The 26,071-nt window shown below is 43.1% G+C and overlaps 1 protein-coding gene across 3 annotated transcripts; it reads right to left on the bottom strand.

Annotated features, from left to right (window-relative positions):
* Positions 1–9: 9 nt before the first annotated feature.
* Positions 10–26,071, bottom strand: LOC142851290 (NXPE family member 3-like). 3 transcript variants are annotated; one of them, XM_075975177.1, is made up of 7 exons: positions 25,829–25,908; positions 18,972–19,349; positions 17,998–18,740; positions 17,021–17,103; positions 12,125–12,190; positions 5,012–5,224; positions 10–1,728 (listed from the first exon to the last, which is right to left on the bottom strand). In XM_075975177.1, the coding sequence occupies exons 2-7, from the start codon at positions 18,972–18,974 to the stop codon at positions 1,196–1,198; spliced, it is 1,641 nt and encodes a 546-aa protein (XP_075831292.1). In that variant the 5' UTR covers positions 18,975–19,349; positions 25,829–25,908; the 3' UTR covers positions 10–1,195. The 3 variants fall into 3 exon arrangements, with proteins under 3 accessions (XP_075831292.1, XP_075831286.1, XP_075831295.1); XM_075975171.1 differs by lacking the exon at positions 18,972–19,349 and having other exon boundaries at positions 25,829–26,071; XM_075975180.1 differs by lacking the exons at positions 12,125–12,190; positions 18,972–19,349 and having other exon boundaries at positions 25,829–26,070.

The raw sequence follows: 26,071 nt of genomic DNA, 5'->3' as shown, positions 1-26,071 counted from the left end.
TCTTCGTGAACTGAGGAGCCTTCCCTTCACCTCCCAGCATCTTTATTTTTTCCTATATTTACACTTTAGCTTGTGGATTTCCATATCTCGAAACAAACTGATAGGAGCCTCTGACGACACAATGCCAGGTGCAAATACCTGATTCATGAGGTACCAAGGTGTTTGGGTTTCCTTTAAAGCAAGTTCTTGTATAGGCCTTGTATCCACGGGAAAAACTCAGTCAAGAGTTCACATAGGAGAACAAAAGGCATTTGTAACACAAAGGAAGTTCTAGGGGCGGTGTGAAAACTCCAGAGCCAGACCAGGTATAACCCAGCTGGATTTTATGGCCAGTGGAGGTTACTTGCTATTCCTCTGGCGCCAGGTCAGCTAGACAATATACCATGAAAAGTCGCAACATCAATTGGGCCGTGGTGGCTCATGCCTTCAATCCCAGCACTTGGAAGGCAGAGGCAAGTGGATCTCAGTGAGTTCAAAGCCAGATTGGTCTACAGAGAGAGTTCCAGAACAGGCTCCAAAGCTACACAAACAGACCCTGTCTTGGAAAACATAAACAAAAGTAGAAACATCTGGATAAGACTTTTAGTTTTTCCCCACATTCCCATCCTGGTTGTGATAGCTGACTACACACAGTTCTGCAAGCTGTTATCATTGGGAGAAGCTATAGGTGCAAGGTGCAAGGGATCTGCATTCTTGCTCATGGACTGCAAAATCTGTTATCAACCTAATTAAACATAAAACACAGGGTGGTTGTGTGGTTGTAATCACAGCACTCGGGAAGCTGGAACAAGGAAGCGAAGGTATGATTTGGGATAGTTCAGTGGCTAAGGGCACAAATATCAGGGTCTGAGTTTGAAGCCCCAACACCACATAAAAAAACCGATAAGAACTTGTGCTGTAAGCCCAGGACTGTGGGTGACAGACACAAAAGGATTAGTGGCTTCTAGCCTAGATCCGGGTTCACCATATACAACCACAACCCATCAAGTAGAAGACACTGTGTAAAATATCATCTCATTTATATAAAATTAGACTTATCTGTGTGGTCCATAGAAAGATGTATAAAATATGGTGACCCGAGTGTTACAGTGGGTGAGCCAGGGGTAGCCTCAGCTACCCATCATTTGCTGTCCACCATTTTGATGGCCCCCACTCAGACTCTGCCTCCATTCATTCTCAGGTCCCTCAGGAGCACTCAGGTGGGACAGATGAAGGACAGGAATAATTCCACTTCGTTGCGGACAATAAGCCTCTTTGGGTGGATGTCGTCCGGTACATCCAAGCTGGAGGTCATTTCCCATGCATCCACAAAGGCCACTTGGAGACCATCAAAGGCAGCGCGGAGGAACCTGTTCACCTGGATTGTGAGCCAGTCACTGCCATACACGGATTTGTAGCCAGTATTGGCCAGTTTGATAACCACCAGAGTACTGGGTTCCCTGTCCAGCAGGGCTTTCACAGCTTCCCGAATCCCTGCCAGTCTTCGAGCAAAGATGGATGGAGGGAAGGTGGTGAAGTGGGCTCCCATACCGAGCACCACCACTGTGTAGGGACCCCCGGCCAGGCCATGCAGAACTCTGGCCACAGAGTGCAAGGAGGCCACTGGAGTGCGATGAGAGCGTAGGGGCCAGCTGTGGGCCCTCCAGTGCAACACTGTCCCCCGAGTTGTGTCCACAGCCATCAGGGGACCTGCCTGGTATTGGACGTGTAGATCAACTGGCTTCAGAGCTGTCGGGAGGAGGAGAAAGAAAATATTAACATAGGGGATTAGGAAGATGTCTCAGATGACAGCCCTGGTGCCTTGAGTTTGAACCCCTAAGATTCATAGGGTGGGAGGAGAGAAACAGCTCTTGTACATTGACCTAGGATCCCCTCACACACATGGTAGCAATGATTGTTCATATAGACATCAAATAAATAAATAAATGTAGTAAAATTTTAATAATAAATTAACATAGGATTGTGAATCATCTTATACAAATAAATGCTCTTCTTCTTCTTCTTCTTGACACAAGGTCTCACGATGTGGTCCTGGCTGGCCTGAAACTCACTATGTAGACGACGGGTCCTCAGAGTCACAGATCTGCTTGCCTGTTTCCCAAGTGCTGGCCTTATAGGTGTGTAGCACTATACCCCGTCTATCTAAAAGTGTATATATATATTTTGAGACAAGTTCTTCTCATGTTGCAGCCCAGGCTGGGCTCACACTTTATACCAACGATGATCTTGCGCTCCTGATCCGACTGTGTCTACTTCTCCTTGCTGGAATTGCATGTGTATCACCCCACCCAGTTTCTACCTTAGTTTTTGAGACACGGTCTCCCTATGTAGCCTTGGCTGACCTGAACAGGCTAGACCAGGCTAGCTTCAAATTCACAGAGAGCTACCTGCTTCTGCCTCCCAGATCCTGGGAGATGTTCCCACACTTGGCTGTTTTGAATTTTTTAAATTATGTGTATGTTTGTGTGTGTCTGTCTGCCAATATGTGCAAGGAAGTGCAGCTACCCAAAGATTCTCTGGTGCTTGAGTAATGGGCAGCTGTGAGTCACTGTCTGTGACCATTTTGAAACAGATATACGGTTTATTCTTATTTTGTATTCATTGGTATTTTGCCGGCATGTATGTCTCCATGAGGGTGTCAGATCCCATGGAGCTGGAGTTTGCGAGCTGCCATGTGGGTGCTGGGAATTGAACCTGGGTCCTCTGGAAGAGCAGCCAGTGCCCTCAACCATGGAGTTACCTCTCTAGGCCCTGTATATGACCATTTTTAATTATCCTTGTACTCACGATCATGCTACTTCTTCCTTCTTTTCTTCTGAGGGTGAGGGGAGCGGAACCCAGGGCCTCTCAGGTGCTAGACAAGCACTCTACCACTGAGTTACACTCCCCTAGCACTTCCTGGATCTTCAGAAGCTAGTGCTCAACACTTGGGAGTGGCTGGTGCATGGCTCAGTGGTAGAGCTCCGGCCTAAAATCTCCCAACAGGCACCGGAAGAGGGGTGACAAGTGGTTGAGTACTATAGTCCTCTAGTGACACACTGGGGTGTTGCTCAGTTCTAGAGACTTGCTATACAAATATGAAGACCTGAGCGTGATCCCCAGATCCCATATTTTAAAAGAATCAGACACAGTGTCTTGCGGTTGTAAATCTAAAGCTGGCGAGGTATAGATAGGATTCTTGGGCTTGATGAGCAGTCAGCCTTGCCATTTGGAAACTTCTAGGCTAAAGAGAGAACTTGTCTCCAAATATATTCTCTTATAAAGTGTGTGTGTGTGAGAGAGAGAGACAGAGAGAGAGAGAGAGAGAGAGAGAGAGAGAGAGAGAGAGAGAGAGAGAGAATGAGCACACTAGCATTTAAGACAAAATCTTCTGTAGCTCGTGCTAGACTTTAACCTTCTTTGTAGCTGAGCATGACCTTGACTTCCTAAGTCCCTGCCTCTGTCTCCAGAGTGCTAGGACTATACGTGTGCACTGCCACACTCAGGTTGCAGAAGTATTTCTAGCTTCACTTATAGGTAGGGACACTGAGACCCTAGCATCTTCAGTATTTTACCATGATCCAATGATCATAGAATGCTTGCTCCTAGTGAGGCTAGGGCTAGTGAGATGACTCATGAGGTAAAGGTGCCTTCTGTGCAAGCCTGACCACCTGAGCTCCATCCCTGGGAGGAAAGAAGCGACTTCTGGAAGCTATTCTCCGACATCTACACATGTTCCATGACATGTACACAGCCTTGCACACACTTATTACAGACACATACAATAGTAATAAAAAAATAAAACATAGCAGGCTGTATCTAAGTATGACAGCAGAAATTGTTTTTGGTCCTCCTCATTCACACACAAACACATGTGGATTTACACAAATGGGCACATGCACACACGTGTGAACATACGCACACATTTTGAATATATACACACATATTCACATGCATACACACATATACACAAGAAGCTGTCTGATGATGCTAGGTAGAAACTCAAGATGACTCTTTTGGATCATCAACCACTGCATTGTTGAAAGGTTTGTTGCGCTGTCCTTTACCTATTTTCATGATCTCTGGCTAACTAAAAAGGAAGGCAATCCCTGGTTATAATGTCATTCTTGCAGGCTGGGATATAGTTTGGCTAGTAGCGAGCTTGCCTAGCATGCAATCCCCAAGTTATATCTGAAATAGTCCAATCTGGGTGTAGGTAGCATATGCCTGGAATTTCAACACGTGCGAGGTGGAGACAGAAGGATCAGAACTACAAGGTCATCCGAAGCATAATTCTAATTAGTCTTAATAATAAAAACCTGGAGTCATATATCAGGGTTAAAGCTGAATGATCAGAGAAGCAAAGGAACAGCCACAGTGACATCTAACCTCTCTAAATCCTCAGATAGAAAAAGGGCTGAGATCCTGTCTATGCCCTACCTTACCACTTTCTCTCTCCGCCCAGCCATATCACTTCCTGTTTCCTGCCTGTACAGATCTTCACACCTCTATTGTTAACCACTACCCTCTGATCTTCAGGCAAGTTTATTTCATCAGAACATGAACAAAATATCACAACAGTTATCTTTGGCTACATATGGAATTCCGGGACAGCCTGGGATACATGAGACTGCCTTAATACACACTTCACACACACTTCACACACACACACACACACACACACACACACACACACACACACACACACAGTTTTTATAACTAACCCCTAGCTGGGCTTGGTGGGGTATGCCTTTAATTCTAGCACTCAGGATGCTCAGGTAGGTGGATTTTCTGAGTTTGAAGCCAGACTGATAACCACAGTGGGTGCCAGGTCAACGAGGAGTACTTAGTAAGACCCTGTCTCATAGAACAAAGCAAAACATCCCACTCCTTCATTCACCCACCTGCCTTTCAGGAAAGTCCAGCATCCTGTCCTACCTCTCTACCAAAGGAGTCTCCTTCAATGTCAGTGTTGCCTGACTTTCCCATCATGAGTCCTCACAGGCCCTCCTCTGACCCCATGGTCACTCACAGGGTACGGTGTCTCGCAGATACTCCCACCACTGCCGAAGGGTGGAATCCCCCATCATGTAGACAATGCGGCCAGCCAGGCAGTTCAGGATGCTGTCCACAGTGGGGAAAGAGCGGCTAGAACAGAACGTTGAGTGCCATCTGTCTTGGTAGTAGAAGCCAGAGGGTTTTGGAGACAGGTGGCCAGGGCGGCATGGGGGCCGAGAGGGCAAGGCTATAGGAGGGAGAAAAGCAGGTTAAAAAACAAACAGAGCATAAACATCTTACAAAATATCAGGCATTCTTTACAATTTTTTTTTGTAAATTAATTTTCATTCACACTTGTTTGTGTGTGGGTGTACGCATGCCACAGCACACACGTAGCAGTCAGAGGGCAGCTTTTGGAAATCAGTTCTTTCCTTTCACTGTATATGTCCGAGGGTTTGAACTCAGGTCATCAGCCTTGGCTACAAGACCAGAGAAAACAAAGATACTTTGCGCATTGAGCCATTTCAATGGTCTAGTCAGGCATGCTTCTGCATACTCTATGTGTAGCTTATCAATGCACTCTTACAGAGCCTGTGAAGTTCTATTATGGTGTGCATGTGTGTGTATGCTCAGGAGCACACATGAGTGTTTCCAATGAGTGTAGCTCATGATTGCCTTAAACTTCCTAAGTACCAGAGAACGGCCTTGACTTCCTAAACCTCCTGCCTGGACCTCTAGAGTGCTGGGACTACAGGTGTGTGCCTCCACACTCAGGATGTAGCGCTATTTATGTCTTCACTTACAAATGGGGATGCTGAGATCCTAGAATGTTAAGTGATTTGCTGTGATTAAGAACAAGGATGATGGAGGCAGGAATAAGAGACCTGCAGGTCCTGGCATGAGTCTGTGACCTCCAAGGGAGTAGATTGGAGTCAGAGTCCTTTGCAGGACCAAGCCCAAGTCAGGGACCTTGGCAGGAGCAGACCCAGACCAGGGGGCATTTAAGGAAATAGGACTGAGCCAGCAACCTAGGCCTGAGCAGGACTGCAGCAAACTCCACAGGACCAGGTACAAGGGAGCAACCATTGAGGGAGTAGGCCAGAACCAGAAACCTCTGCAGATCCAGGCATAAGTCTGGGACCTCTGAAGGAGTAGACCGCAGCCAGAGACCTTTGAGGGATCAAGCCCAAGCCAGGGGCCTCAGCAGGAGTGGACCCAGACCAGGGACACTTAAAGAAAGAGGACTGAGCCAGAGACCTAGGTTGGCCCAGGCCTGAGATAGCGAACTTTACAGGAGCAGATTCAAGGGAGCAACCACTGAGGGAGTAGGCCTGAGCCAGGACCTCTGCTGATCCCTGTGTGAATCTGGAACCGCAGAGGAAGGAAGAGGTGCTGAGCCAGGACCTCTCCTGGAGCAGGCCTAAGGTAGCAACCTCAGCAGAAAAAGCCCCAAGCAAGTTATATCTGTGGGAGCATGCCCAGATGACCCCTTCTATTGCAGAGCAAACCCTGGGAGTGCCAAGCGACTTCTAGAAACACGGCTTGACCAATGGGTGACTGGAACTGTGGCCCTGACTGCACCACAAGGAGCAACCACCTGAGCCTTAGATCCACTGGCACCTGCAAGATTGATCATTGGAGTCACAAACAGCCTCAACTATACCAATCATAGGGCAACATGGGTAGACAAGGTAAGAACACACGCAACACCACAAAGAGAAATGCTACACCAGTAAAAACTAGTGACCCTACAATAGCAGGACTTGAATAACCAAATATAGATAAAACAGAGGAAAATAACCTGAAAAGTAACTTTAGAAGAATGTTTGAGGCCCTTAAAGAGGAAATGAAATATTTCCCCAAAGAAATGAAGGAAAAGACAAACAAAAAATTGGAACACATCAACAAATCCCTTAAAGAAAACCATGAAAAAGAAATCAAACATATGAAAAAAAAACTATTCAAGACGTGAAAACTGAAATAGAGACAATAAAGAAAATACAAGCTGAGGGAATTATAGAAACAAATCATTGGAAAACAATCAGGAACCACAAATACAAGCATAAACAGAAGAATACAAGAGATGGAAGACAGAATCTCAAGCACTGAAGATACAATAGACTCATCAGTCAAAGAAAACATTAAATCTAACAAAACTTAATACAAAATATCCAGGACACCTCAAACACCACAAAAAGACCAAATGTAAGAATAATAGGTAAAGACAAAGGAGAAGAAGTTCAACTAAAAGCACAGAAAATATGTTTAACAAAATCATAGAAGAAAACTTTCCTAACCTAAAGAAAGACGTGTCTATGAAGATACAAGAAGCTTACAGGACACCAAATAGACTGGATCAAAAAAAAAAGTCACCTCGCCACATAATAATCAAAACACTAAACATACAGAATAAAGGAAGGATATTAAGAGCTACAAAGGGGGGCTGGAGAGATGGCTCAGTGGTTAAGAGCATTGCCTGCTCTTCCAAAGGTCCTGAGTTCAATTCCCAGCAACCACATGGTGACTCACAACCATCTGTAATGAGGTCTGGTGCCCTCTTCTGGCCGACAGACATACACACAGACAGAATATTGTATGCATAATAAATAAATATTTTTAAAAAAAAGAGCTACAAAGGGAAAAGATCAAATAACTTATAAAAACAGACCTATCAGAATTACACCTGACTTTTCAATGGAAACAATGAAAGCCAGAAGGTCCTGGTCAAGCGTTATGAAAACATTAAGAGACCATGGATGCCAGCCCAGACTACTATACCCAGCAAAACTTTCAATTACCATAGAAGGACAAAACAAGATATTCCATGACAGAACCAGATATAACCAATACCTAGCCACAAACCTAGCCCTACACAAAGTACTAGAAGGAAAACTCCAATTCAAGGAAGTTGGCTACATCAACAAAACCACAGACAATAGATGATCTCACAGCAGCAAATCCCAAAGAAGGGAAAAACACAAAAAGTAAAATCACCAGCAACGAAAACTATAATAACAGGAGATAGCAATCACTGGTCATTAATATCAAATAATATAAATGAACTCAACTCACCTATAAAAAGACATAGGCTAACAGATTGGATATGAAAACTGAATCCATCCTTCTGCTGCATACAAGAAACACACCTCAACCTCAAAGACAGACATTGTCTCAGAGTAAAGGCTTGGGAAAAAATTTTCCAATTAAATGGACCTAAGAAACAAACTGGTGTAGCTATCCTAATATCTAATAAAATAGACTTCAAATTGAAATCAGTCAAAAGAGACAAAGAAGGACATTTCATATTAGTCACAGGAAAAATTCGTCGAGAGGAAATTTCAATATCGAACACCTATATCCCAAATACAAGGGTATCCTCATATGTAAAAGAGACACCTCTAAGCTTAAATCACACATTGAACCACACACACACACTAATAGTGGGAGACCTCAACACTCCCCTCTCACCACTGGACAGGTCAATCAGACAAAAATTTCACAGAAAAATAAGGGAACTAACAGATGTTATGACTCAAATGAACTTAACAGATATCTATAGAACATTCCATCTAAACATAAAAGAATATGCCTTCTTCTCAGCACCTCATGGAACATTCTCAAAAAACTGACCACATATTAGGTAACAACAACAACAAAAAACCTCAACAGATGCAAAAAAAAAATTGAAATAACCCCATGTATCTTACCGGATCACCATGGCTTAAAATTAAGATTCAACAACAACCCTAATTCCAGAAAGCTCACAAACACATGGAAATTAAACAATGCTCACCTGAATCATCAATGGGTCAAGGAAGAAATAAAGGGAGAAATTAAAGACTTCCTAAAATTCAATGAAAATGACCATACAACATACCCAAATTTATGGGACACAATGATAGCAGTGTTAAGAGGAAAGTTCACAGCACTAAATGCCTATATAAAGAAACTGAAAAAATCCCACACTAGTGAATTAATATAACATTTCAAACCTTTAGAACAAAAAGAGGCAAACTCAACCAGGAGAACTAGACAGTAGGAAATAATCAAATTGAGAGCTGAAATCAGCAAAATAGAAACAAAGAAAACAATACAAAGATTCAATGAGACAAAGAGTTGGTTCCTTGAGAAAATCAACAAAATAGACAAACCTTTATCCAAACTAAACACAAGACAGAGAGACAATACCCAAATTAACAAAATCAGAAATGAAAAGGGAGACATAACAACAGACATGGGGGAAATCCAGAGAATCATTAGATCATATTTCAAAAACCTGTACTCCACGGAAAACTTAAAGGAAATGGACAACTTTCTGGATAAACATCACTTACTAAAATTTAATTAAGATCAGATGAGCAAATAAAATAGACCTTTAACTGCTAAAGAATAGAAATAGTCATCAAAAGTCTCACAACCAAAAAAAAAAAAAAAAAGCCCAGGACCAAATGGCTTCAAGCACAGAATTCTACAAGATTTTCAAAGTAGAACTAATAACAGTATTCCTCAAATTATTCCACATAATAGAAAGAGAAGGAACATTGCCAAAGTCTTTTGAAATAAAATACTGGCAAATTGAATCCAAGAACACATCATCCACTATGATCAAGTCAGCTTCATCCCAGAGATACAGATGAAAATCTGTCAACGTAATCTACCATATAACAAACTGAAAAATAAAAACCACATGATCATCTCATCAGATGCTGAAAAAGCTTTCCACAAAATATAACATCCCTTCATCCTAAAGGTCTTGGAGAGAGCAGGGATACAAGGAATATACCCAAATATAATAAAAGCAATATACAGCAAACAAATATGTAACATCAAACTAAATGGAGAGAAACTCCACCAATCCCACTGAAATCAGGAACAAGACAAGGTTGTCCAGTCTTTCCTTATCTATTCAATATAGTTCTTGAGGTCCTAGCTAGAGCAACAAGATACCAGAAGGAGATCAAGGGGATACAAATTGGAAGAGAAGAAATCAAACTCTCACTATTTGCTGGTGATATGATAGTTTACATAAGCAACCCCAAAAATTCTACCAAGGAACTTCTACAACTCATAAACACCTTCAGTAATGTAGCAGGATACAAGATTAACTCAAAAAAATCAGTAGTCCTCCTTTATACAGATGATAAATTGACTGAGAAAGAAATCAAAGAAACATCACGCTTCATAAGAGCAACAAATAACATAAAATATCTTGGAGTAACTCTAACCAAAGAAGTGGAAGATTTGTATGACAAGAACTTTAAATCTTTGAAGAAAGAAATTGAAGAAGACACCAGAAAGTGAAAAGATCTCCCATGCTCTTGGGTAGGAAGAATTAACATAATAAAAATGGCAATCTTATCAAAAAGTAATCTACAGATTCAATGTAATTCCCATCATAATCCCAGCAAAATCCTTAACAGACTTTGAAAGAATGGTACTCAATTTCAAATGAAAAAGCAAAAAACCCAGTATAGCCAAAACAATACTGTACAATAAAGGAACTTCTGGAGGCATCACAATTCCTGACTTCAAACTCTACTACAGAGCTACAGTCCTGAAAACAGCCTGGTATTAGCATAAAAACAGACAGAAGGACCAATGGAACCGAATCGAAGACCCAGATATTAATCTATACACCTACAAATACCTGCTTTTTGACAAAGAAGCAAAAAATATCAAATGGAAAAAAGAAAGCATATTTAACAAGTGGTGCTGGCATAACTGGATATCAACATGTAGAAAAATGAAAATAGACCCATATCTATCACCATGCACAAAACTCAAGTCCAAATAGATCAAAGACCACAACATAAAGCTAGCCACATTGAACCTCACAGAAGAGAAAGTGGGAAGTATACTTAAACGCATTGGCACAGGAGACCTCTTCCTAAATACAACTTCAGACACTGAGAGAAATAATTAATGAATGGGATGTCCTGAAACTGAAAAGCTTCTGTAAAGCAAAGGACATGGTCAACCAGACAAAACAGCAGCCTACAGAATGGGAAAAGATCTTCACCAACCCTGCATCAGACGGAGGACTGATGTCTAAAATATACAAAGAACTAAAGAAATTGGTCATAAAAAGAACAAATAACCCAATAAAAAAATCAAGTACAGACCTAAACAGAAAACTCGCAACAGAGAAATCTAAAATTTCTAAAAGACACTTAAGGAAATGTTCAACATCATTAGTCATCAGAGAAATGCAAATCAAAACAACTCTGAGATTCCATCTTACACCTGTAAGAATGGCCAAGATCAAAAACACTGATGACAACTTATGCTGGAGAGGTTGTGGGGAAAAGGAAATACTTCTGTATTGCTGTTGGGAGTGCAAGCTGGTACAATCCCTTTGGATATCAACATGGCAATTTCTCAGAAAATTAGGAAACAAGCTTCCTCAAGACCCAGCACTACCACTTTTGGGTATATATTCAAAGGATGCTCAATCGTGCCACAAGGACATGTGCTCAACTATGTTCATAGCAGCATTGTTTGTCATAGCCAGAACCTGGAAACAACCTAAATGCTCCATGACAGAAGAATGGATAATAAAGATGTGGTACCTTTACACAATGGAGTACTATATAGCAGAAAAAAATAACATCTTGAATTTTACAGGCAAATGGATGGAGCTAGAAAACATCATTTTGAGTGAGGTAACCCAGACCCAGAAAGACAAATATCATATGTAATCACTCATAAGTGTTTTTTAGACATAAAGCAAAGGGAACCAGTCTACAAATCACAATTCCAGTGAACCTAGACAACAAAGAGGACCCTAAGAGAGACTTACACATATTTAATCTACATGGGAAGTAGAAAAAGAGAAGATCTCCTGAGTAAATTACGAGCAGGGGGACCATGGAAGAGGGTTGAAGGGAAGGGAAGATGAAGGTGGGGGAGCAAAGAAAAATATATAGCTCAATAAAATTAATTAAAAAAAAGAACAAGAATGATGGGCCATGCCTTTGGGAAGTAGAGTCAGATATCTATGAAGTCAAGTCCAGTCTGGTCTACATAGCAAGTTGCAGACCAGCCAAGGCTATGTAGTGAGACCCTGTCTCAAAAGAAAGAAACAAACAAACAAACAAAAGAAGAACACAGATGGCTGGAGATGCATCCATGTTTGTAGAATGCTTACCTAGTATGTTTGATGCTCTGGGTTCAAATCTCATCACTGAATAAAGCATTTCTTTCAGCTTCTGGCCTGTAACTCAGGAGGTGGAGGGAAAAGGATAAAAACTTTGAGGTGGTGTCTACAAGATGGCCCAGTGGGTGAAAGCATTTACTGTGCAAGCCTGGTGACTTCAGTTCAATTCCCAGGGCCCACACGAATGTGGAAAGTGAGAACTGCCTCCACGGAGTCCTCTGACCTCATACACACCCACCCTGGCACATGTGCACTCATATCCACATCACATATACACATACATAATAATCAGAAACAGATAAGTAATTTTTAAAAGCCATCAAGATGTCTCCATCTCCAAAGTTGATTGAGTTTGATCCTGGAACCCACATGGTGGAAGGAGAAAATCCAATTCTACAAGTTCCCCTCTGACCTCCACACCTTTGGTGTGCCATGCATGGCTACACACACACACACACACACACACACACACACACACACACACAGGTAAAAAATTTTTTCAATTAAAAATGTTCTAGTTCATCCTTGGCTACATAATAGGTTCAAGGCCAACCTGTGCTCCTCAAGCCTGTTTCAAAAGAAAGCAGCAAGTATGCTGGCATGCGCCTTTCATACCAGCACTCAAAAGGCAGAAGAGGGTGGATGCCTGTGAGTTCAAGGCCAGCCTTCTACACACACCACGTTCCAGGCCAGCTAGGGCGTCATCGTGAGACCCTATCTAAAATGACAAAATAACAAAAAGCTCAGTTGAATAATACAAAAATCCACTCAAAACTAACAATTGGAAACAGTGTGAAGAAGAGATGATAATGACCCCCACGCAGACAAAGGATGTGTACCAATTCATGCCTGCACTCAGTGCTTAGCTCCTGCTGTCTCCACTACACACCAAGAAAGGTTGAAGGGGAGCCAAAATGATACGGAGTCAAGGTGCAGGGGGAGCATTGAAAAGATCTACATGACTGTCTGTTCAACCTGTTCCTCCAAAGATAAAACCTGAATCCCAAGAGGTCCCTTCAAAGGAGAGAGAAGGTACCCAAAGAGAGAGGGGAAAAGCTGATGCTGGCAAGGATGAGTAGAACATGGAGGTGCCAGGGCTTGAGAATGCAGCTTAGCTGGTAGGTGCTTGATTGCCTAGTGTTCACAAAGCACTGGGTTTGAGTCTAAGTTTGAATTCAATATTAGGTGATGCTCTGGAATAATCCCTCTGTACACTGTGAAGATATGTTGCTCTCATTGTTAATAAAATGTTGATTGGCCTATGGTGAGGCAGACTTTTCAGGGCAGAGAGAGTGCTGGGGAGAAGAACGTCAGGGTCTGAGGAGCCGCCATGGGATGCAGAGCAAGCAGGACAGGAAGTATGTACGTGAGCTAAACACATCCTCTGGGCAGCACATACATTCATAGAAATGGGTTAAGCTAGCTAAGGATAAACTGAGCTACCGGCTGAGAATTTATAATTAATAATAAGTCTCTGTGTGGTTAATTGGGGAGCAGCTGGCAGGACGGAACTGATCGGTGGTCTAGACGGAAAACTCTGCCTACAAGATGAGGTCAGACTTGAACTCCTGATCCTCCTTATTTCCAGAATGCCAAAATAGCGGGTGTGCACCACACCGTCCCATAGAAGTTGAATTTACCGTTAGTGTTTCAAGAATCCAAGAATAAGAATATAGAAATGTAGATTCCAGAAATAAGACTGTCGAAATAAAGAAATATAAAGTTGTCAGCCTAGGAGAATGAGAGCTGACCGTCAGCAGCTGTCTCAGCAGTTTAAGGATTAACTATTAACCATGGGTTACTCCGCTTTACAACCCATAGTTCTATTTGCAAGGCTGAAGTGGCCCTCTGCAAACTTAGGGTCGCTCTGCAAACCGAGGATCAGCTTTTAGATACTCCCCCGCCCCCGGCCACTCATGACCAGAAATTGATGTGAGCTTTTAAATTATGAGTTAGCTTTTAAATTCTGGGATGTACGTGACTTTTGACTTTTGGGTTTTATATTGTCCCCTACCCTTCCCTGCTTTGTGAAACTGGCAGTCAGGGGAGGTGCAGAGCCTTGGTAAACACTATCAAGGAATGACAGGAAAAGCGAAGGGCTAAATATAAACACTAATTTAAATGAAAAACTCTGTTAATGGAAATTGCAAAGAAGGGTAATTTGTATCTGAGTTTTACCTTGAGATTGTAAAAATTCTTTTGTTATTACCCAATGCTTGCTATAAAAGGAGGAGTTCAAAAACCAGCCTTTGGCGGGGCGATGGTGGTGCACGCCTTTAATCCCAGCACTCGGGAGGCAGAGGCAGGCGGATCTCTGTGAGTTCGAGACCAGCCTGGTCTACAGAGCTAGTTCCAGGACAGGCTCCAAAGCCACAGAGAAACCCTGTCTCGAAAAACCAAAAAAACAACAAAACAAAACCAGCCGTTGCCACAGCCTTACCAATCCATCTCTGACTGTAGTCTCAGCTAGCTGATAAGCTTTTTGTGCTCCATGGAGATTTGTTTTTTAATTTTTTTTAAGATTTATTTATTATGTATACAGTATTCTGTCTGCATGTACGCCTGCAGGCCAGAAGAAGGCACCAGACCCCATTACAGATGGTTGTGAGCCACCATGTGGTTGCTGGGAATTGAACTCAGGACCTTTGGAAGAGCAGGCAATGCTCTTAACCTCTGAGCCATGTCGTCAGCACCTGTTTTTTAATTTTTAATTTTTTTCCTGGAATAAAGTTTGCTTCTGCTTTAGTAGATGTTGGTGGTCTGTCCTCATCTTTGTGTGACCCCTGTGGACCCAACAGTGTTCTTTTTTTTAATCTTAAATTTATGTGAATGTGTGTATGCCATCTGTGTTACAGTTACAGTGCCAGCTGGAGCCAGAAAAGGGGATTGAATTCCCGCAGGCTGAAGTCACGGGCAGTTGTGGGTTGCTCAACAGGAAGCCGGGCAAACACTCAGGTCTTTTGGAAGAGTAACAAGAGTTCCTAACCTTGGAGCCCTCTCTCCAGCCTCTTGCTGTCGCATTCATCAGTCCTGACATCCTTAAGCTTTAAAGTTTGGCTTCAAGGAGGTGAAGGATATGTTTCTATTGCGAATTGTGGAGTGGCTTCAAGAGTTGGTACTTGTAAATTCAGGACATTGTATATATTATATATATATATATATATATATATATATATATATATATATATATATATACAGCTGTTTGTATGTTTATTATAATGTCAATAAAATATTTTTCTTTATTATCAGTGCTAGGGATAGCATCCTGTGCTTTGCCCAAGCTAGGCAAGTACTGCTAGGCTAAAAGTATGCTGTTATAGCCCTAGTACTAACCACTGTACTACACTTCCCTGGCAGGAAAAAATTAAAAACTACAATAAAACCCATCTAAGGGCTGCGGAGCTGGTTCAGTGGGTGATGTACAGGAATGTGCAAGGGTGAAGGTCTAAGTTTGACTCCTAGAACACATATAAACACTGGGTGTGTTGTGCCTGGAACCTAAGCACCTGGGGAGGTGGAGACAACAGATCCCAGGGGCCTACTGCCCAGCCAGTCTAGCTGAAACAGCAAGCTCGGTAAGATTCTTTGTCTCAAAAAATAAAGAAGATCTTTATTTATGTGGCCTTTTGTTTACTTTTCTAGAAGATTGACCTGTTACCTGGGTTCTTCTTTCTACATACACCTGGAACCCTTCCTCCAGCCTGGCAACCAGCTCCTTCCCTGGCATGAGTGGTGACCCACACCTGGGAACAACTCAAACATCTCCGTCAGTGACCATCCATTTTGGGCTTAGAGGGTACTGGAAGCAAAATCAATCTATGCCTCAGCCCTCCAAGGGACTGGACACAGGGATCCCAAGGCTGCGTGGCTGGCCACTGTGTTCTTGTGCCTGAGGCTCTAGACGCCCCCCCCTGCCTCCTCTAGGGACACTGTATCTGGTATACTCCAGAAAGAGCATAAAGCAACTGTGCCCATTGTTCTTTTGTGACTGAGCAGAGTTTCTACAAAAACTTCACAGAGAGAGAGAGAGAGAGAGAGAGAGAGAGAGAGAGAGAGAGAGAGAGAGAGAGAGAGAGAGAACACGTTTTCATGTGAACTCTCAAGTGTCACCCTGAACCCAGCTGCTGGGAGGACCCTACAGATCTTTGTTTTCCCTTCAGACTCACCTTTGGGTTGGGCATATGATGGATATAAGGGTCCATTACTTCTTTGAGGGAGGCATCAATGCTTTCAATTTCTTCCTTTCTGAGGAAGTAGCAAGAGAGAGGCCGGCCCCTCTGAAGACTGTGAGTGCTTGGTGAATAAAGGCAACTCAGTTGGTCACTATGAACCATTGTCCTTAGAACCTCTATGGACAATAATATGTGCACTGACCCTCCCTTGCTTGCTGGCTGTGGCCCGAAAAATCAGAACTAGGTCTCTTCTACATGAGTTCTGTTCACAACCTACCCAGCCACCCTTGGGCTGGCAGAACCCCAGTTTTTCCTTCTCTAATCATTATCAGTTAACAATTCACTGCCAGTTGAAACCACTTGCCTTGCACAAGAATCATAATACAGCTTAAAGTACAATAAAACATGATAGAGAACAACTGGGGAGAACATTCTGACCTCTGCCTGGTCTCACGGACTTCACACAGGAGAGTGAACCCACACCCATACAGCACACACACACACATGCGCGTGCAAACACACATGATTTCAGGAATACACACATATACCATACACAACATACTCACATACTGATATATTTCACACACACCTATATACCACACACACACACACACACACACACATACATTACACACACACACCAAATCAAAAAGCTCACAACCCATCTCAGCTGATGACCATCCTTTCCCCACCCCCATATTCCAAACTCACTCACCCATATTCCTCATGTTCCCAATGGCTGCTGGTGTCACCAGGATGGGAGATATGCCTGAAGGGAGTGGCTGGTCAGTCACGCTCCTGAAGAAACACTGAGCATGAACTTTGACGGAGGTTGGCCAGGTGAAAATTTGATTTGCAAAGAACATACCATGAACGACTGGTTATCTCTCCTCTGCCTAATCCCAGGGCACTACACTAAAGGGAGCACTGATGGGCGACTGTAATAGTTAGGAGGAACACACACGCAAGAGAACAACCTTATCAGTTCTCCAACAGTCAAGATATTGAAAGGGTCATACAGTTCTCTTTTATAATAAACAGAATTTCACAGCAAATGAGAAACTACAGTTTCCTTGGGCACTAGAGCCTAGGAAGAACAATTCATTTTGTTATTGTCGTTACACAAACAGGCAGTAGGGACTACAACAATACCCCTTACCCCAACCCGCCCCACTTACCTTTCTGACACAGTCTGTAAAGCCCACGAGTCCCAGGCTGGACTTGTTTGTATTCACTGTGCAGCCAAGGATGGCCTTGAACTAGTTTTGTTTTGTTTTGCTTGTTTTTCAAGACAAGGTTTTTCTGTGTAGCCCTGGCTGTCCTGGAACTCACTCTGTAAACCAGGCTGACCTCAAACCCACAAAAATCTACCTGCCTCTGCCTCCCGAATGCTGGGGTTTTAAAGGCATATGCCACCACTGTCCGGTGTTCTTGAACTCTTGACTTTTCTGCCCCCATTATAATGCCACCCTCGACCACACTAAGAATACAAGATCACTCTGAGCTGCAGGAATCTCTAATAACAGTGAGATGCCTCCTCAAGTAAAGGGGCTTGGCTGCCAAACCTGACAAACTGGATTTGATACCTGGTCCCACACGGTGGAAGGACAGAACTGACTTCCTCAAGTTGTCTTCTGACCTCCACATAGCTATGGTGAGGACTGGGACGCATTCAGTATCTAGATGTCTTACCCAGCCATCAGTTCTTCATCATGCTGTGTGGTCACCTTCAGGTAACTTCCACTGGAGTGACCGACTAAAGCATCGCAGGGCAGAGTAGAGGGTTGAGCACAGAACCACAGCTCCCCAGAGACCACATCCCTGTACTGGCAGGTGGGCCCTTGGGCTCCAGTTGACTGGGGGTCCACGTTGCAGATCACAGCCTCCTGAGTGCCATTCCTGCCTTGAAAATACCCCCTAAAGTCAACGGTGGCCCGTTTTCCTTTCCAGACCCTCTGTAGGACCCCGACTGCCTCACTGGAGTGGATCAGCCTCACTTGCACCTGGGCCGGTCCAGCCCAGAGCAGGGGGAAGGACAAGAGGTATGTGCCATTCTCCAGATCCTTCACCTCCCCTGGGACTCCTGCTTTCAACTCCCGGCCCAGAAGCTGTGCCCGAAACAGATCTCCACCATGAGTCTTGGGCCTACCCTGGTGGTCCCTAGCCACAAGAATGGCCTCTAGATTACTTCCCAGAGTATAGGTGGCCTGAGCAGGACCCTTCAAGTGGTAGGTGGAGGTTTGGGGACTGGTAGAAGCCAAAAAGTCATCCTTGTCGCCACCAGTTGGAGGCCAGTACAGAAGGCTGGTCAGGTTGGTGAGTTTTTGAGAGAGAGAGTTCCAGTTGTTGGGCTCAGAGGCATGTTTAGAGGCACGATGGGGTAGTGGAATCCAATGGTTCATGGGCTCAGGCCAAGACATCATGAGATAGAACACCTGTGGGAAAAGAAAGAGGGATATGCCAGTGTGTTGTGTGTGCCATATTTTCTTCCTGGAAGGAGGTATTACAGTTGGCCAAGTAGCACCCAGCAGTCCTATCTACCTATGTTGTTCTATTTGTCATCCATAAGCCTGGCATTTGGGTCACCATGACCATTATTTGAAAGAAACAGTTCAGTACTGGGTTGATACTGTGCTCGAATTTCTGGGGAGTCCTACTGGACTCACCATATGTTACCAGGGAAATTGAAATTGGGCCCCACTCTGGAATAATTCTTCTTCTTCTTCCTCTTCTTCCTCTTCTTCCTCTTCTTCCTCTTCTTCCTCTTCCTCTTCCTCTTCCTATTCTTCTTCTTCTTCTTCTTCTTCTTCTTCTTCTTCTTCTTCTTCTTCTTCTTCTTCTTCTTCTTCTTCTTCTTCTTCTTCTTCTTCTCTTCCTCCTCCTTCTTCCTAATCCTCCTCCTCCTCTTCTTCTTCCTTCCTTTTTTCCCTCTTCCTCCTACTTCTTTAGACTTATATGCATGAGTGTTTTGCTTGCATGAATACATGTATACCACAGGCATCCTTGGTTCCCAAGAACAGAAGAGGGCATTGGATCACCTGGAACTAGAGTTACAAAAGGCTGTAAGCTGTCATATGGGTGCTGGGAGCAGAACCCTGATACTCTTTCTATAACAGACAGTGTTCTTAACCACTGAGCCACCTCTCTAGCTACAAATGCCTCTTAGTTTTTTTTCTTTTTAAACAATCTCTCTCTCTCTTTCTCTCTCTCTCTCTCTCTCTCTCTCTCTCTCTCTCTCTGTGTGTGTGTGTGTGTGTGTGTACACAGACAAACTATTGTACTTGCACACTATGGCCTGTATGTGAAGGTCAGAGGACAATTTGTAGGGTCATAGCTCTCCTTCTACCATTTCCGGGATATCAAATTCAGGCCATGACAACTAGCTTCCTTACCTGCTGAGCCATCTCGCTATTCCCAGTGTTGGCATTATCTGATGTGCTGGAGAACAGTAGCACTGATGCTTACAGACTCTGTAACTCAAGCACTCAGGATCTCATTGTGTACACTGCGCTTGGGAGGCAGAGTTAGGAGGAGCTCAGCCTGGTCTACAAAGCAAGCTCCAGGACAGCCAGAGCTGTTACACAGAAAAACCCTGTCTTGGAAAAAAAGAGAAAGAAACAAGGTTTATCTGAGTTTCTCTGACTGTCCTAAGACTCACTTTGTAGACGAGGTTGACCTCAAACTCAGAGATCAGCCAACCTACATCTCCTTAGTGCTGTAATTAAAAGTGTATGCCAGCATACACAGTACAGTAATTTTTCAATAAAAAAATTTAAATAACCAAGAAATCTATGACTAGATCCTCTACTGACTTATTAAGAAAACAAATAAAATCACTTTGGAATTGCTCTATGTATTCATAAAAATGATTTAAGTGACAATTGATAAGTAACAATATTGGTAAGAATAGAAAGCAACCGTATCTCTCAAGTTATATTAATGAAAGTTGGATAGCTATTATTTTCATCTTTTAATGTATGTGTATGTTAGGACAAAGCAATTTATCTCATAGGTAAATACTCAGTGCTAAGGTGTGGTATTCACTAAGATATATGGGATAGAAAGCTTACTGTAAGTTGGGCAGTGGGAGGAAGAGGCAGGCAGATCTCTGCGAGTTTGTGGCTAGCCTGATCTATGGAGTGAGTTCCAGGACAGCCAGGGATATACAGAGAAACCCCGTCTCAAAGAAAAGAAAGTTCACAGTAGCAGCATTGAAGACCCCTCCTGGCTATATCTCAGTTAATAGAGCGACTGTTTAATATGCACAAAGTTCTGAATTCTACTTCCTGGTGTGGTGGTGCCTGCTGCAATGGCATCCCCAGGGAGAAGAATTCAGAAGGATGAGAAGTTCAAGGTCAGTGGTAGAGGTCTAGTATACGTGAGGCTCTGGATTCCAAACTTAATACTGCCAAACGTTAATGATGGGGGGGGGAGCTGAAGTTGTTCTTATATAACTTGCTATATAACAAGTTTGAGACAAGCCTGAGAAACATGAAGCTCTTATCTCAAAAAAAGGGGGGGGGATCCCCAAACTGAAAGTAACACAAATTTCTTTCTTTTAATTTTCCTGCTTTCCTTTTCTAGTTTTCTTTTTCTTCCTTCCTTTCTTTTTTCAAATTTTCTTGTTTTTGTTTTTCTTTCTTTGTCTTGTGAGACAGTCTCTCTGCACAGTCCTGGCTGTCCTGGAACTCACAATGTAGTTCAAGATAACCACAAAAATCAGAGCTCTACCTGCCTCTACTTTCTGAATGCTAGGACTAAAGATGTGTTCTTCTATAACAAATTTCTACCAACAATACGGTGGTTAAGTGAATCATGGTATATCCATAAACTGGATTGAGGTCATGAGACAAAATTAACAAATAACAACTTCACATAGTAACATAGATGCAAAATGTATAAACCTCATAAAACATGGTGCTCATTAAAACATGGTTTCTTATGACTTTTCAAAATTAACAATACTATTATAAGTCGAAATGCTGGATACCTTGGTAAAAGAAAGAAATTCAAATCTGTTGATGATAGTAATTTTCTTAATTTTTATTTTTCTTTCCTCTTCCATCTCTCTTTTTTATTAAAAATTTATTTCATCTATTTATTTATGTGCATGTATGTGGCGGCACACATTTCACAGCACATATGTGGAGCTCTGGGGACAATGTTAGAGAGCCATTTCCCTCCTTCCGCCATGTGGGTCTCAAGAGACTGAACTCAGACCACCAGGCTTGGCAGCAAACACCTTTACCCCGAACCACCTCACCAGCCCTAAGATTTTTTTATTTTATTTTATTTTATTTTGTTTTTAGAAAAGGCTCACTATGTAACATTGCCTGACATGGGACTTATTTTCTAGACCAAGCTGGTCTCAAACTCAGAGATTCATTTGCCTTTGTCTCCCAAGTGTTAGGATTAAAGGCATGTGTCGCTATGCCCAATCCTCTAATGTTTTTGTTAAGATTTATTTTTATTATGTGTTTGGGTGCGTTCTGCCACATGTGTGAAGATGTCTATGGAGGTCAAAATTGGATGTCAGATCCCTTGGAACTGGAGTTATAGTCAGTGTGAGCGGGAAAACATGACCGCTGGTAATGAACTCAAGTCCTCTGGAAGAGCAGCAAGTATTTAAACCTCTGAGCTTCCACTCCCTCCTATTACTCTGTTATGTGTCCCCCTCCACTTCCAGTTGATCCTCCTTCTACTTTTCTCTGCGTGTGTGTGTGTGTGTGTGTGTGTGTGTGTGTGTGCGTGCTCGCGTGCCTCTGTGTGTCTGAATTAGTTTAATTAAGGTGAATAACAAGCGCATAGGCAAATTTCCCAGAGGCTCCACCACTGAAGGAAATCTCTCCTCACAGCTTCCCTTAACAGCCTGTAGATTCAGGGAGAGGAAAGCTCTTCTGAGCTGCGCTCCAGTGATTACACTCATGAGTGCTTCTCCTCCTACCTTGGGCGTTTTTGCTACAGATCTTAGGAACTGGCCTAGGGCTTGTTCCATAGGTCAGCCTCCAACTCATAATTCTCTTTCTCTGCCTCCCAGATGCTCAGACTCTACGTGGAGGGCCAGCTCTAGCTTGCCTGGGTTATAGTCACGTAGGCGCATGTCTTTGTTTTCTCTTTGGACACTAGATGTACGTTACAGCTTAACTCCTTTTAGTATGTGTAAAGGTTGAGGGGATGGCAAAGAAGTTGACATACACCTACAGAATGGAAAAAGATCTTCACTAACCTCACATCAGACAGAGGACTGATCTCCAAAATATATAAAGAACTAAAGAAACTAGACATCAAACTACCAAATAATACAATCAAAAAGTGGGGTGCAAGCCAGGCGGTGGTGGTGCACGCCTTTAATCCCAGCACTCAGGAGGCAGAGGCAGGCAGATCTCTGTGAGTTTGAGGCCAGCCTGGTCTACAAGAGCTAGTTCCAGGACAGGAACCAAAAGCTACGGAGAAACCCTGTCTCGAAAATCCAAAAAAAGAAAAAAAGAAAAAAAAGTGGGGTGCAGATCTAAACAGAAAATTATCAACAGTAATCTCAAATGACCAAAAGATACTTAAGGAGTTGTTCAACATCCTTAGCCATAAGGGAAATGCAAAAAATGACTCTGACCCAGGCAGCCCGGGTTCGACTCCCAGTGTGGGAACCAAAAAAAGAAAAAATGACTCTGAGATACCATCTTACACCAGTCAGAATGGCTAAGACCAAAAACACCAACAATAGCTTATGCTGGAGAGGATGCAAAGTTAAGAGGAACACTTCTCCATTGCTGGTGGAAGTGCAAACTTGTACAACCACTCTGGAAGTCAGTATGATGGTTTCTCAGAAAATTGGGAATCAATCTACCTCAAGACTCAGCAATACCACTCTTGGGCTTATACTCAAAAGATGCATACTCATTCCACAAGGACATTTTTGCAACTATGTTCATAGCAGCATTATTTGTAAAAGTCAGAAGCTGAAAGCAATCTAGGTGCCCCTCAATTGAAGAATGGATAGAGAAAATGTGGTACATTTACACAATGGAGTGCTACTCAGTGGTAAAAAAAAAAAAAAACAAAAAAACAATGACATCTTGAAATTTATATGCAAATGGATGGAACTAGAAAAAAAAACATCCTGAGTGAGGTAACCCAAACCCAGAAAGACAAACATGGTATGTACTCACTCATGAGTAAATAGTAGATGTAAAACAAAGGCTAACCAGCTTATAGTCCATGACCCCAGAGAAGCTAGGTTATAAAGAACTCTATGAGAGACATTCATGGATCCTCCTGGGAATAAAAATTAAACAAGATCTCCTGAGATAATTGGAAGGAGGGAGGGAGAAGGGAGGACAGAAGAAGAAGGGGAGGAGAGGAGGGGAGAAGTGAAGAGAGGGGGAAAACATGAGGGAATGGGACGGACAAGAAGGGGGAAGGACAGAAAGGACAAGCAAGGAAAGAGATAACTTGATTGAGGGAGCCATTATGGGGCTAGCGAGACACCTGGCACTAGAAAATTCCCAGAAATCTACAAGAATGACCCCAGCTAAGACCCTAAGCAATAGAGGACAAGGTGCCTTTACTGGCCTTCCCCTGTAATCAGACTGATAACTACCTTAATTGTTGTCATAGAACTTTCATCCAGCAACTGATGGAAGAGATCCACAGAGATCCACAGCTAAGCATTGGGTTGATCTTCCAGAGACCAGTCCAAGAGAGGGAGGAGTGAGAATATGAGCAAGGGGGTCATGGCCATAATGGGGATACCCACAGCAACAGCTGATCTGAGCTAGTGAGATCTCACTGACTCTGGATTGATAGCGGTTGAACCTGCTGAGTGTGGGGGACAGTTGTGTGACTTGGGCAGTTTGTGGGGCCACTGGCAGTGGGACCAACCAGGATTTATCCGTAGTGCTTGATCTGGCATCTTGGAGCCCATTCTTTTTGGAGGAAGACCTTGCTCAGCCTAGATATAGGGGGAAGGGTCTCGGTTCTGCCACAAAGTGATGTGTCAGATTTTGTTGACTCCCCATGGGAAGCCTTACCCTCTTTGAGGACTGGCTAGGGGCCTGTGTGGTGGTGGCGGGAGGGAAGGCAAAAGGAGGGGAGGAAGTGGAAACTGGGATAGGTGTGTAAAATGAGAAAAGATTATTATTTTTTTTAAAAAAATCAATTTTAAAAAAAAGAAAAAGAAAAAAAAGAAGCCTGCACTTTCACACAACACAAAGTTGCTATGGAAGTGAAACCAGAAATCAACATCTTTTGAAAGAAGGAATTCATCTTTTTTAAATCTCTTTCACTCTTTCATTGTTCCCAGAATCATGTCCGATTTGTCTTCTAATATTTTAAACCATTCATTTTCTAGGAAAGGTTAGAAATCTACATTTTCATGCAAAAAGGTCTTGCTGCTTAAATACCAGCAACACCCCATGAGTTAAAATTTCGGTTTTGACAGACAGACAGGAAGAGCCTCCTCCCAGTCTTGACTTTTTCTTGTACACAGCTTCAAAGAGGAAACACTGGGTCATGCTTCTTGCTTTTGCTCCAGGAAGGGTTTAATTTTTTTCTTATTTACGGAGTCAGTTTCATACACATCTACAATGCATATGAACCGTATTCACCCCCGTTCTTGCCACTCATTCTATCACCCTCACTAACCCCTTTACTCACCCAGTCCTGTGTGTGTGTGTGTGTGTGTGTGTACAAGACCTTTTCTGTTCCCTGACTTTATTTCCCTCCAGGCTAAAAACAGAAGCAGATACCAAAAGACTTTGTTCTCTTAAACTGGGACAGAGAGAACAACTTCTAAAGTCAAGAGAATTGAGAACTCGAATTGCTGATGTGGAACAGGGCCATGACCGTCTCCATCAGAGCCACTGTGATGACAGGCAAGCCAGCCTCAACAAGGGCCAGTCAGTCTCTAGACTTTTGCCGGTGGAAGAACGGCTGGGGGACAGTCATTAGATCCTCCCCTGGAATTCAGCTGCCCCCACCCTGAACCTTTTCCAGTTCTCTGCAGTTCTGCTCCAGCTTCTCACGGTGTCTGGAGGTGCTGGAACATAGAAGGTGGCAGCTGGAGCAGGGACAACTCCATTTATGCAGCTATAGGGAAGTTGTTTGTGGAGCCCATTTGTTGATGTGGTTGTTTGGAGATTATGTGTGCTCCTTAAGTAAGCCCAATAAGCTATCTAGACTTGAGTAGAATTGCTCTTTTGTCTGTTGGCACTGCCCTACCTAGGGGAAGCAAACATCTGGTCATTTCTTCCCAACCAAAGTCCATAGACTCACTCCTATTTTTTCTCCTTGGGGACTTCCTAAAAACTGCTGACTTTAGATTTTCTGATGACATCAACACACAGCTGCTCACACTGCTTCTTAGATGATGTTCTCCTCTGCAGCTGATGTTCCCAGATGTCTCTCAGGGGTGAGAGGAGGAAGAATGAGTGCTTCCCTCAGTTCACTCTCCAATGTTAAAGCACTTAAACAATCCAAACACAGAGAAGCAATAAGGATGCCAATAAGAGGCAAGAAAAGTACTCACCAAAATCAGAACGATTAACCCCACGGCCAGGATCTTGTAGCTCTTCAGTTGCCCCATGAATAGATCCACACAGCCTAGACTCTTGTTGCATTATAACTACAAATCCAGGTATCTCACACAGCATTGGAAGTTTAAGAGGCCCTCCCATCACAAAGGAGCTGATTCACTGCATAGACTTCCTGTGTTCTTGAAAACTGTCACCTGACATGTATACACACTGTCAGGTCTAGAGGGAAAAGGCAA

The sequence above is a fragment of the Microtus pennsylvanicus genome, chromosome 1, assembly GCF_037038515.1.
Source record: "Microtus pennsylvanicus isolate mMicPen1 chromosome 1, mMicPen1.hap1, whole genome shotgun sequence".
Classification (NCBI taxonomy): domain Eukaryota; kingdom Metazoa; phylum Chordata; class Mammalia; order Rodentia; family Cricetidae; genus Microtus; species Microtus pennsylvanicus.
This window is presented reverse-complemented; position numbering and strand designations above follow the sequence as displayed.

Bases quoted from the DNA above. Each gene is read 5' to 3' on its own strand.
- LOC142851290 (XM_075975171.1), bottom strand. From the start codon at position 25,885: ATGGGGCAACTGAAGAGCTACAAGATCCTGGCCGTGGGGTTAATCGTT. The intron at 18,741-25,828 runs GTGAGTACTTTT...CTTTTCCCACAG, and splicing joins GGTTAATCGTTCTGATTTTG to GTGTTCTATCTCATGATGTC. The intron at 12,191-17,020 runs GTGAGTGAGTTT...CCTGAGTTACAG, and splicing joins TGGGAACATGAGGAATATGG to GCCAGAAGCTGAAAGAAATG.